The 13146-nt window shown below is 32.9% G+C and overlaps 1 protein-coding gene across 1 annotated transcript; it reads right to left on the bottom strand.

Annotated features, from left to right (window-relative positions):
• Nucleotides 1-9853: 9853 nt before the first annotated feature.
• On the bottom strand, nt 9854-11952 carry LOC111903895 (peroxidase 64). The gene is made up of 4 exons (XM_023899668.3): nt 11575-11952; nt 10949-11137; nt 10573-10735; nt 9854-10480 (listed from the first exon to the last, which is right to left on the bottom strand). Exons 1-4 carry the CDS (start codon nt 11782-11784, stop codon nt 10083-10085), a joined length of 960 nt encoding a protein of 319 aa, XP_023755436.1. The 5' UTR covers nt 11785-11952; the 3' UTR covers nt 9854-10082.
• Between the last annotated feature and the right edge of the window lie 1194 nt (nt 11953-13146).

Consider the following 13146-nt stretch of genomic DNA (forward strand, 5'->3'; position numbering starts at 1 on the left):
AATTCCATTTTAGATTACCCTTATAACAAGCAATTGAGTACAATGACATTTGGAGAGGGAGGGAGGGAGAGAGAGAGAGAGAGAGAGAGAGAGAGGTTGATTTATTGATTTATTATATGATTAATAAATTATAATAAATGGTTTGTTAATATATTATGTGATTAATATATTAATTAGAAATACTATTATGCAATTAAGAATTAATTAGAATTGAATTTTTTTAATTGGAATTAATTGGATTAATTAAAAGTGCAAGGACTTAAGCTGTAATTGTTCAAAAGTTGAACAAGACAAGAATTCTAGAACCTCCTGAGATGGCCGATTTTGGCTTGACCATTAGGGTTTCTAGAATGTTCGTTTTAGATAAATAAGGAGTTGGATAATTACCTAATTTCAAATATTAATATTATATTCAAATTAGGGTTTCCAAGGTTACTTGTATCAACTATAAATAGGGCCCTTGGGGCCCCCTTTTTCGTCCATTCCTCTTGGCAAGAGAATAGCCACATTTTCACTACTCTACTCTCCTTTTCTCAATTCTTCTAATTTTCTTAGGCTTGGGTACCAACCATTAGAGGCACTAAGATTTTGGTTCCTGCTTTCTAAGGCTTTCAAGAAGGAATATTGTTTTGTTATTTGTTATAATAATCAAAACGTATGTAAACCCTAATCCTATATATATTTCGATTATTATAGGGTTCCTTTAGGTTTTTTGATTTTCAATATTTTATTGCTATCATTTAGAGAAAATATAGATCCTTTTAGGTTACATGTGCACTTAAGAGTTATGATTTTCCACTACACATGTTTTGTTATAACCTATGAAACCTATCAGTTTATTTGTGTTCAAAACCTAAGTTGGGAAGAAATGGTCTTTCATGGTGAAAGGAAGAAGGAAAATTCAGTTATTTGTTCCACAAATAAGGCTCGAAAGTACTTACAACATGGACGTGTCGGGTACTTGACCTATATATTGATAGAAAATCAGATTGATGACAATTATTTATTGATGAGGTTCCCATAGTGAGGGAGTTTCTGGATATATTCCCTGATGAATTACCGGGTGTTCCTCCTGAGCGGCAAGTTGAGTTTCAGATATAAATGTCACATCGCGCTAAAGTGGAAACACGGGGCGTGGCAGTACAAAGGGTCTCTTAGCTAAAGTTAAAAGACAACACCAACCATAGTATTACAAAACATTACAAATTAATAATGAGTTTGAACAACTTTTTAAAAGAAATTACAATGTATTTAAAAGACAACACATGTGAATGCTCCTACAAGTGATGTGTCCTTAGGTGCCTCTTACTATTAGAATCCAGAAAGAGCATGTAAAATGAGCATCAACTATAAAATAGTTGGTGAGTTCACAGGTTTACAAAAATATTGGTTTCATGAATTGTAATCAAAGTTTTGATTAAAGTTCCCATAAATAAAAATACATTGCTAAAAAGAGTAAATAAGTTTGCATAAACAAAGTTAAGTTGTCATCATGAGAAATAATGCAAAGTTCATATTCTCATGGGAAATATAGTTCATTGCGAAACGAGTAAACAAGTTTTGTTGCTAATATAAGTATACAAGTCTTGTTGCTAAAATGAGTAGACAAGTTTCACTGCTAAAATGAGTATACAAGTTCCGTATGTTCATAAAGATTCCATTCATGAGTTCACAAACCAAGCCTAATGATCGAATCATGCCCTATTGACTACTATGTGTATCGCAAACATAGTGTATAAAATATGGCAAAATGCACTCAAGCGAATCATGCGAGTGAGGAGTTGTCTACCTCCTAATGACACTATCCATAATTACCATAGGCTCAAAAGAGTTAATGAATTGTGTCAAATGATTCCAGGGAATTAACTACGATACAGTCCTCATGAATTAAAGTAACATACATATATATGCAAAATATAGCAACTAAGTTTGATACAAGTCAAAATAAATACAACGAACATAAATAGTTTAGGACATGCTTTTCCACCCTAAAACATTTAAAAACCAAAAATAAAGGGAAGATGTGAATACTCACAATGATGTTAAGGTATTCTTGATGCCTTGAGCTAACTTCCCTCGAGTCCTACTACCAATTCCCTACGATAAGGTTACACACTAATAAGTCTCTAATCGAAAATCTAACACTAATATACTTAATTTGTACAATAGAATTATATCAATATTGTGTCAAAATTAGGTTTTGTATAAGTTACAAATATTTTTCTATAAATTCAGATTTCCATGGATGAATTTGTTAAATAACAAATTTAAGTAAAAAATCTCATTTTTGGCAATATCAATTGAAGTGTGACTATAACATTTTGGAAGGTGTTTCAATTGGTTAAATATTCAAAACTAAGTTAAATAAGCTATAAAATTTTCCAAACTTTGTATTTCAGTTTTAACTTAAGTGAAAGTCATTAAAATAAATTTTCTTGAATTTTTGATTTGTCTAATTAGTTTTCCTTTATTTAATTGCTCAAATCAACACAAATTCATGAAAAATAGCAACCAATTAAGAAAACTCTCGAAATTTTTTGTAACACTGATACTCATCATATATAATCTGGAAAAAATATAAAACTTAGTTTTTAAATAGATTAACATGATTTTATGATTTTTGTGTATTTGTTATAGCAAAAATCAAAATAAATAGGAATCAATGTATAAAAGTTTCCAAACATTTTGTTCCACTTTTATTTAACATATATAAGTTGGGAAAATATCAAAGCTGGTTTTCAAATAGTTTGATTATTTTCTTGGTTTTATTCATTTAAATAAGCATTAATTCGTGAAAAATTAATAACTAGTAGGTAAAATTCACTAAACTTCTTATTTAAGATTAATATGTAATATAAGATATTCAGATGAAGTTTCATAATTTTGGATAAGCTTAGCTATTTTTCATCAATTTAATCCCTTTAACATTCATTCAATTAGGAAATATAAGAAATTGTCTTGGAAATATATGAAATTTTTTTGTTGAGTCTTTATGATTTCCAGAATATACGAAAATTATCAGATATGGTTTTGGACAATCACAACTATAATTAAAAATTATTTCTCTTCAAAAAAAATGAAATCAAAATAAACAGAAAACAGTCATAGAAATGTATTAAACTTTACAAAATGTCTTTAATTCGATAAAAATGAATTATTTTCTAGAAATTTTCCAGATCATCTTATTTTGTTGTTTGGATTCTGGGAAAAATTGGATTTGATAAGAAAAGAAGTTTTAGATATTTATTTGTGAATAAATCATTTATGACATATTGGAAAGCTTTTTAACAACATACTTTTATCATCTAGCATCTAAGCTTGAAGATCATCACATGCATGCTATTTTGAAGACCATAAATGAGTTTGAAATATTCAAAATTCATTTTTGAATGAAAAGTCATGGTGCAAGTGGTGATTTTCCACCAAAACTTGTATAAAAGTGCATTATCTTGATTTTGACTTAGGTTTTGGTCATAGGACTTCACCATTTGCAACATGCATGTTTTTTTTTGTGAAATCCTACCACCATCATCATAAAAACCGACATGTATGAACATGAATGTGAATAATCTCAAAGAAAAGTGTATATGGAGAAGAAAAATGCAAGAAAACTTTTAATTTTTTTATAGGGATGTGAAGGAGGATGAAGGAAATTTGTGTTTACCTTGAAGAACAACTTCATAGGACGAAATTTTTTAAGTAAAATGGCATTCTTGCTGCTAAAATTTCGTTAGTTAGAAAGAGGGAAACGAATGAGGGTTTTTAGATAGAAGAAATAAAAGAAAAGATAGATTTTGTCTCTCTGGTTACCCAATATATTTCATCATCTCTTTGGGGTTTCTCTCTTCCAAAATTGGGCACAAAGATATAGAGACTTATGTAAACTCATGACTAATCGAATGTAGAAATCTCTCCTATTGATATCGCTTCTAGGTTCATCATTTCTAGAGAGGAGTGAAAATTTTAGAGACAGAGAAGTGGAAGGTGGAGTGAATGGGTGATCAAAATGATTAGTATTGGGAAGGGGGAGGGTATAGCCGAAATTTTGAACTTATGAGGAGGTTTCCCTCTTTCTTACTTCTAAAAAAATAAAACCTTTAATTTTTATTTATTATATATATATATATATATATATATATATATATATATATATATATATATATATAAAATTTTCCATGTTTTATAAAGTATGCATTTGGTTATATTTTATTTTCATAAAATCCTTGGTTTTTAGCTTATAAATTTGGGATAAATTTTGTTGATTAAATTATATTTTACTTTATTATATTCCCTAATTTAAATAATTTAATTGGTATAATAAAATTATAGAATTCTTGATGTTAAACCTTATAAATTTGAGTTTTTACGGCTTGTAAGGTTTAAGGAATTTGTAATCTTTGGATATCAAAATAATTTGAATTTTTGAGCTTCAAATTATTTTTGAGTTTATATCTCTTTCCAGTAATAAAAATGCTTGAAATTTATTTTTGTCGGTTTATTGGCATTTCTATGTAGTGATTCTGATATTCAAGTGAATTTGAGGAATCGGGTACACTAGTCCTAGTTTCAACTTTGACTTAAGTTTCTATGAGACTCTAACCTAATTTATACTTCTAGGTCAGGTGCATGATGTGTCTACATGATTCATGCAAATTTGTTCAAGTCAAGGAATGACCTGAATTTAGATAGTCACTACAGTTAAAGTAGTAGTAGAATTCACATATCAATGTGAAATCTAAGTACACTATCATTTGATTCTACTTGTTTCCAAGTTTCAAGTAGGTTATGAATTAGTCTCTAGCTAGTAAATCTAGCATGTGTCGCTCCTACACATGCAACTAAGTTTAGTAAAGTCTAGAACCGACTCGAATTTTGATAGTTGTCACAATAAATTTTTTTGGTCTCAACGCTCACAGCCAGAGCACTGGATTTGGGATTCATTCAACCCAACAACTCTCCATGAGGAGAACCGACTTTATTCGTTTGAAAGAAGGACAAATCCCTCCGTATGTGTACTTATTATCGTGAACTAAACAAAGTTACCATCAAGAAAAAGTATCCACTACCAAGAATCAACAACCTATTCGACCAACTTTGGGGAGCATCATGGTTCTCAAAAATTGATCTTCGCTCCGAGTATCATCATATGCATGTTAAAGAAGATAATATTCCCAAGATTGCCTTTCGAACTTGTTATGGGCATTACAATTTGTGGTGATGCCTTTCGGCCGTACAAATGCACAAGCAACATTTATGGATTTAATGAACAAAGTATGCAGGCTTATGTTGGGTAGATCAATGATTGTATTTATTGATGACATATTGGTCTGTTCAAAGACGGTGGAGGAGCACGAGAAGCATTTGAGGGAACTACTTGAGGCCCCAAAACATGAGAAGTTGTATGCCAAGTTCAAGAAGTGTGATTTTTGGCTATAAGAATTTGAGTTCCTTGGCCATCTCATCAACCAGCAAGGGAATTTGGTTGATCCAACCAAGGTGGAGGTTGTATTCAGTTGGGAAGTTTAAAAACTCCAACCGATATCAGGAGTTTTCTCAGATTAGTTAGATATTACTGCCGAATCATTCAAGATTTTTCAAAGATAACAGTTCATGTGACGAAGTTGACAAAGAATGGTGTTCCTTTTAAGTGGAGAGATTATCACTAGCATGCCTTTGAAACCATGAGGTGTGGATGATATGACGGTTTATTGTGATGCTTCCATACTTGGATTTGGGGTAGTTCTTATGTAGAGGAGTAAGGTGATTGCATATGCATCTTGTCAGTTGAAGTCGCACGAGACAAGATACCCAACCCAAGACTTAGAGCTTGGGATTGTTGTGTTCGCCCGAAAGATTTGGAGGTACTGTCTATGTGAGTGAAGTGCATATATATGATAGATTAACAAGAGTTGAATATGAGACAATGTTAGTAGCTCATGAATGTATTAAAGGATTATGACCTGGAGACAATTTACCACCCTGGTAAAGTAAATGTTGTTCCGACTCACTGAACCATAAGAAGCACTACGTGCCCGTGCATGTTACATGTTTGAGGATGACATTGGCTACATCACCTTTTTATATGATGAGACAAACTCTAGATGAGGCACTTGCAATAGAAAATCCGGATAAGGAGAAGATCAGGGGCAGATTCATAGTTTGGCCAGAGATGGTCAGAGGTTACTTAGTCGTTATGGATGGATTTGGGTATCGTTCACTACGAGCACGAGGCAAATACTTATGGATGAGGCTCATAAGTCAAAGTTTTCTATACATACAGGTGCTACCAATATGTATAGGATTTGAGAAGGGATTTTTGGTGGCCGAAAATGAAAAGGGATGATTCCAAGTATGTGGAGAAGTGTTTGACATGTCTAAAGGTCGAGGCTGAACATCAGATGCCTCACTGAATGTTCCAGCCTTTTGAGATTCCCGTGTGGCAATAGGAAAACGTAACAATGGATTTTATTACAAAGCTGCCCAAGACCCAAAGGAATATTGGTACTTTATAGAGCAATCACTTCATCGCCATTAAAGAGAGTTCATATGTAAAGCAGATTGCGGACATCTAGATCAAGGAAGTAGTATCTCAACATGGATTGTTAGTTTTAGTAATATCTGACAGAGATACCAGATTCACATCTGATTTTTGGAAATGGTTTCATGAGGATTTGGGTACGTAGTTGAGGTTTAGTATAATGTACCACGCACATATATACGACCAAATCGAGAGAAATATTTAGACTTTATTGGACATGTTGCACGCTTGTGTGTTAGATTTTAGAGGTATTTTGGATACCTTCTTGCCACTAACTGAGTTTTCCTAAAACAATAGTTACCATGCCAGTATTGGGTTGCGGTTGAACCTCGATTTATTGGGGGCAAAGTTGGACATCATACGCTTAGGAGCGTTGAAGTTGCTCAGAGGACCACATAATATATTCAACAAATCAAGGAGCGCCTGAGGAACACTCAAAGCCGATATAAAATTTATGTCGACAAAAGGAGGCCAGACTTGGTGTTCTAAGTGGAGGATTATGTATTGTTGAAGGTATCTCCATGGAAAGGAGTCATTCTCTTTATGAAACGAGGAAAGTTAGGATCCCGATATATTGGACCATTTAGAATTTTAGCATGGGTTGGGAAGGTCGCTTATAGTTTGGAGTTGCCTAACAGATCCACAATACCTTCCATGTATCGCTATTGAGGAAGTGTGTTGTGGATGATACCATTGTTGTGTCACTTGAGGATATTCAGTTAGACGAGAGATTAAGCTATGTAGAGCGAAATATAGTTATTCTTGATCATAAAACTAAGAAGCTTCAGAATAAGGAAATTATGTTAGTGAAGGTTCGAGAGAAGCATAAAAAAGGATCGAAATGGACATGGCAGCGGAAAGAGGAGATGTGCAGTCAATATCCAAAGTTGTTCTGATGAGGCGGATTTCAGGGATAAAATTTAAATAAGTGGGGGAGAATTATAATGCATGTTCCTCAGGTATAATTTTCTTTAGTTAAGACTCTTCAAGTTTCGAGATTTAGGGCTTTTGTGAAACCACTGTGCAGCTATGGTGTTTTTCGTGGCATGGCCATGTTACTTAAGTAGCGACACGATCAGGTGTGGACTACGGCGTGGTGGTGGCTTAACATAAAACCCTAGATGTTGGGCTTTATATATACAACACTAACTCCTAGGTTTCTCTCCATCGGCCTCTATACCCCCAGAAATAGAATCTCAAGCCTCCCTAAGCCCTCATCTCTCAATCCCTTGAGTTCTTAGTGTTTTTTAGCTTTGCAAAGAGGATCCAACACCCTTTGTAACTTGTGGTTTGTATTGTGGTCGTTGTTATCTACTATTAGCTTCTTCTGGACCTTTGTAATTCTTCAAGACTCAATCTTTAGGCTCATTACCCTTTAAATCTTGAAATTTAAGCTTTTTTGTCCTATTTTGATGGATTATAGATTAAGTTTTGGTAAACTCCATAATAAAGTTGTAACTTTATTATCCCTTAAGGTTCCCAGGAGTATTCTATATCATAGATCTGGTCACTAATATCCATTTGGTTCCATACATGGGATTATAACCATTTTTTTTACTATTTGGACCTAAAATGATGTGAAACATGCATAGGACATACGTATCCATAAATTTATGTTTATTATGGATCATAAGTGAGTATTAAAACCTCCTGTAAAGTATAGGTCATATACTTAGTGGATTAAGTGTTTAATGAGAGAAGTGGTCTGCCAGAGGAACCATGGATAGCCAAAGGACTAGCCACGATGCGGTTGTCAAGTATATCCCACGACTGTTTTCTCGTGGCTAGACCGTAACGCAACCAAAAGATCATTCGTGGTGTGGTGACTATTGTTTGTTGACTTTTTGAACAAGTTTGACTTTTGGTTAGTTGTGTTGGGATTAGGTCTTGGAGGGTCAAAATGGTTTTTTGCACCTAGATTAGCTTTTATTAGACATAGATTCGATAAGGAAGTGTAAATAAGTGCTTGCCTTAATAAATAAGTTAGGGTTATGTATTGTGTAGTTTTAGGGAAGACTTGATACCTCTAGTTTGAGATTGTGGATTTCAATGTTGTCTTTAGTTAAGTGATTTCTCATGAACTTACTTATTATATGGACTATGTGATATACATATATATATATATATATATATATATATATATATATATATATATATATATATATATATATATATATATATATATATAAGATCACGAAAGGTCTCTCGGAAGGAATCTAGTTCTACTGGTGTTATTTATGCTAGCATATGTTATATAGTAAGATCATTCTCTGTTTATGTGTACAATGTAAATTGCATATGATATGTATAATGAATAAGTGTTATGATTTCTCACTACACCTTAGTCTTACATATGCTACTTTACGTCTTTAGTTGCAGGTTCTTAAGGTTCGAAGGGCAAGGTGCTGGCTTGATTGGGATATCTGAACAATTTCAGTGGTGTGGCATCTACTCTATGTAAATGTTTGTTTATTATGATTTTGTTTTCAAAACAATTATTTAGCTTCCACGTTTGATGATGATTTTTTGATACTATTTTTTATTATGGTTGGCTTTCGGGATGTTACAATTTTGGTCCAAGGGACAACCATCAGGGGCAAGTTCTCCTTGGACCCTACTAGGAATAATGCCCCTATGAACCCTACCAAAGGTACTACCTCCTGACCATGTGTTCCCGAGTTCATATTAGTTTATTTGAGTGTGCACTTCGGTTCTTCAATATCATGTTACATCCAAAGCTGAACTGAGCATGTCTTAAGTTAATTCATTCCGATTATACTAAAAGGATTTATGACGCTTACATCACCAATAAATTTTGTGTTTCATTTACACATGATGTTGCACATTTTAGTGCTTACAAATATGGTTTTTCTTTAATTTTCTTTGTTTTGGTTTTGTTTCTTTTTTGTAAAAAAAAGGTACTAAACTAGGTCCGATGGGCAAATATATGTCTTTATAAAGACCAAAAAAATGAAAGTATTGAGACGAACATGGTCCTTAAAAAACTTGTATTTTTTGTTTGGAAAACGAGACACTGAAGAGAATAAGAAATCAAGAGTTTTGATCATAGCGTACGGTTTAACGTATAGGTTAGAGTGAAACATGATTTCCTTAAAAAATTATTTCATTCCAGTTTTAAATCGGTCCTTGACCCACAAGCATTACTATTTTAGAACGACTCGAATGTCTAATATAGAAACAGGTCAGCATTCCGAAGACCGGCTTCAGATCAGTCAAAAATGGTTCCATAATCGAACTGTTTTATCCATCTCACTATAAGCTTATTTTCTAAAGGTCGGAAAAAACACTTAGAAAGATAAAATTGAGTACGCTTAAAAATGATTATACAAAGGTCAACCAGGTTTACACACATTACAAGATTTAGAAGAAAGAAAAAACAACCAAAGCACGCTTCCACACATTTACAACCTTTATTGTTGAATCCTTACAAAAATCTAGTTACAACACCAATGATTCCAAACTGGAATATGAATGATCATGCTCACGAGTCACAAATTTGCAAAAAAAAAACATGATCAAAAAATTAATTTACCACTCTACAATTCAATCTAACCTCCTGGCCACCACCATCTATGTTGCTCATCTTGATCATAGATTCCACAAAAGCTTTCTCAAACTCATCTCTCGAGTTTGCAAACTTGGTGACCAATGTTTTAGTCGTTGGGTTAGTGAGTAAGGCTTGATCGGAAGTGAAGATGCTCTTCCCTTCAAGAAGTAACTTGTAGTATCTGTTGTCAAAAACAGTAGGGGTTGAATCCAAATTCGCACCCGCATTTCTCACCTTGTTATGCATTGGACAAACGCTCTGTAAGCTAGCTGCAAACGATTGGTGCATGGATGGATCAATGTCTTGTTTAGTGGCAAAGTTGTGAATCCTGTTTTGGAATGAGGAGCAATGAGCGAATCCAAGTGTATGTCCTCCTAGTAAGAAAGAAGTTGTGTTTCTTGATTATAATATAGACTCCATGTAACAAAGCCAAAAATTTTACATGTAGAAATAGTTTGGAATTTACCTGAAAGTGCCACCAAATCATTAATGGAAAGACCTCTTTGGGAAAAACTTTGTTGGAGCTGAGATATATTAAAGAGGGGAGCAGGCAATTGTTTGGTTTCGGATGCTTTCGAAATCCTGCCATCTTTTCTCCCTTTTGGCACTGCCCAACTGGGACCTCCAGACTGTAAAAACACAATTAGGGTTTAGGATTTATCTAAAATATAATTAGGGCATAAGTGTAGGGTTAATTATCCAATTTTATTGCATTATATATTTCATGGTCATTGTTATTTATACTAATGCGTTGTGATTTATCCAAAAAAATTAGAATTTTTGATGTTATTTGATTGAAACCATTGTTATTATAAAAATCAGATATATGCTTAGTTAATTACCAGATGAACTGCATCTCTTGCTGCTAAAGCTACGATATCAGCACACGACACTGTACCAGGACACATAGCCTCTAACGCTTTCTTGGCGTTGTCTATAACATAGAACGCGTGAAGCGAAATGTTTGGAGGTCCATCTTTTTCGGCTTTATTCTTTCTTGTTGAGTTCAACAACACAGAACCATCACATCCCTTCAAACAAAAACATTACTACAGTGATCAGGTATAATTGCTAATTCAAGATTCATTATCAGGGTATGCACTAGAATGATAAAAGTTTGAGTTTATGTTAACCATGATAATCTGGTAAGCATAAATCTACTAGAAAGATAAAATTTTGAGTTTTTGACTTAATTTATATATACGTTGCTAAATACTACAATAATGTTTTCAGGTTATGCGTAGCCAACAGATTATGTAGATTTGTCCTTAATATTGGGACAATATCCTATCTTGTAATGACTATTAAGTAGTTTAATTTTTCATATCTTGAAGTTTCAAGTTCGAACTTATGTTGATATATGTCAAGGTACTAAAAACTGAATTGTTCAAACCACTAGCTAGCTTCTAAACAAAATGAGCTATAACGAAGCAATCAATTAAGAGAGAAAAAGGCAAATACAACTTACCCTAATGAAGCAATCATGGAATTGCATTCTGAGAAGTGCAGCAGGGACTGTTTTATCATTCAACATGGCTTTCTTGACAGCACTTGTAACAGTTGCTTCAGCCATGGGACATGTTTGATCGTAGTAATTAGAACTCAATGCATTACTACCATTAAAAAGAATGAGCATAAAAACCCCTAAAAGAAGTGAAGAAAGATTGATGGCTGCCATTTCTTAGCACAAAATTATATGATTTCAATTTCTTGTTGTGATGGAGATTTACTGAATACCCAAGTATTTGTAGGGAAAAAGATTGTGGAATCGTTTGTTAAAGTTAAAGGTTTGCATTCTGGTGTTTGCATAGTTGGTGAGCTAAAACCCTTAGGTTCATGTTATGAGTTGTTAGAGGCATAATTTAGATAAGAAAAAGGGGAAATTAGATAAATACGGCACTGTCTCTACTGTATATAATGGTACTACAAAGTATAAACTCATCCAATAATTTAAGATAATATGGTACAATAAAATGGAGCTAGTATGGAACAAAAAGTGGCGCATAATATATTTGTGTTTTTGGTGGAAGTTTTTAGCTTCAGCAACTAAAGGTACCAAAGGTATACGTTAAGTAATAACTTCAACTAATACAATTCCTTTTTTTCGTTATAAAAAACTTGACTTAAAATTTTATAATAAAAAGTAGATTTGTTATATTATTATTTATAAGAAAATACAGAATAACAGAAGAAAAAATAAATAAATAAATAAATAACGTGTGATGACGTGCAATACTACAAATGGGCAATTTTCAACAACAAAATTCCAACGGATCAATTCCAACGTCAAAAACACCCTAATTTGTTACAACTGTTTAGCGAAGTTTTGCAACAGGACGATGCGTCGGCATTTTACTAAAAATTACCAACGGATTTTGCAAATAGGGAAAATGATTAAGAAAGGTAGTTATCTATTCGTTTTGTTCACAGTTTTGTTCATATTTAGGTGAAAAATTTATATACAATTGATCAACGAACTTGTTAAAAAGTATTCAAATGTTACCATTATAACTGACAATCTTAGGTTATAGCTTATTTTGTGTATACGTGTGATCTACATGACAAATTAAAACGGAAAATGAAATAGGAGGGTAATTATCTATCTGTTTTGTTCACATTTAGAAACTTCTAATTCTTTGTACAAGATTGATCATCGATCTTGTTAGAAGTATTCAATGTCATTAATGACGAACAGTGGATTTTATAAATATTGATAAAAAAAATTATTATCGATGTTTATTTTCATGTATGCATTCAATAAACATAATGGGCGTGTTTGGCAAAAGTAACTGTTAGCTGGAAGCGGGTAGCGGTTAACTGGTAGCTGCTAGCAGGAAGCTGTAGCTTTTATTTGTTATATGAATGTTTGGCAAAAGTAGCTGGAAGCTTTTGAAATATATAAAATTACATAAAAGGACAATTGATTAAAAATAAAAAAGTATATAAATATATTTTTAAAGGTAATTATGGAAATTGATTTCAAAAGCTCCGGAGCGTTTTGTTAAAAGCTACATGAAGTAGCTTTTAGAATCGGAGCGTT

This window comes from Lactuca sativa, chromosome 9 (genome assembly GCF_002870075.4).
Source record: "Lactuca sativa cultivar Salinas chromosome 9, Lsat_Salinas_v11, whole genome shotgun sequence".
NCBI classification, from domain to species: domain Eukaryota; kingdom Viridiplantae; phylum Streptophyta; class Magnoliopsida; order Asterales; family Asteraceae; genus Lactuca; species Lactuca sativa.

Excerpts from the sequence above, each read along its gene's own strand:
- LOC111903895 (XM_023899668.3), bottom strand. The coding sequence starts at position 11,784 with ATGGCAGCCATCAATCTTTCTTCACTTCTTTTAGGGGTTTTTATGCTC. Across the intron at positions 10,736-10,948 it reads CAAGAGATGCAGTTCATCTG|TCTGGAGGTCCCAGTTGGGC; the intron begins GTAATTAACTAA and ends GTGTTTTTACAG. Across the intron at positions 10,481-10,572 it reads TGATTTGGTGGCACTTTCAG|GAGGACATACACTTGGATTC; the intron begins GTAAATTCCAAA and ends CTTTCTTACTAG.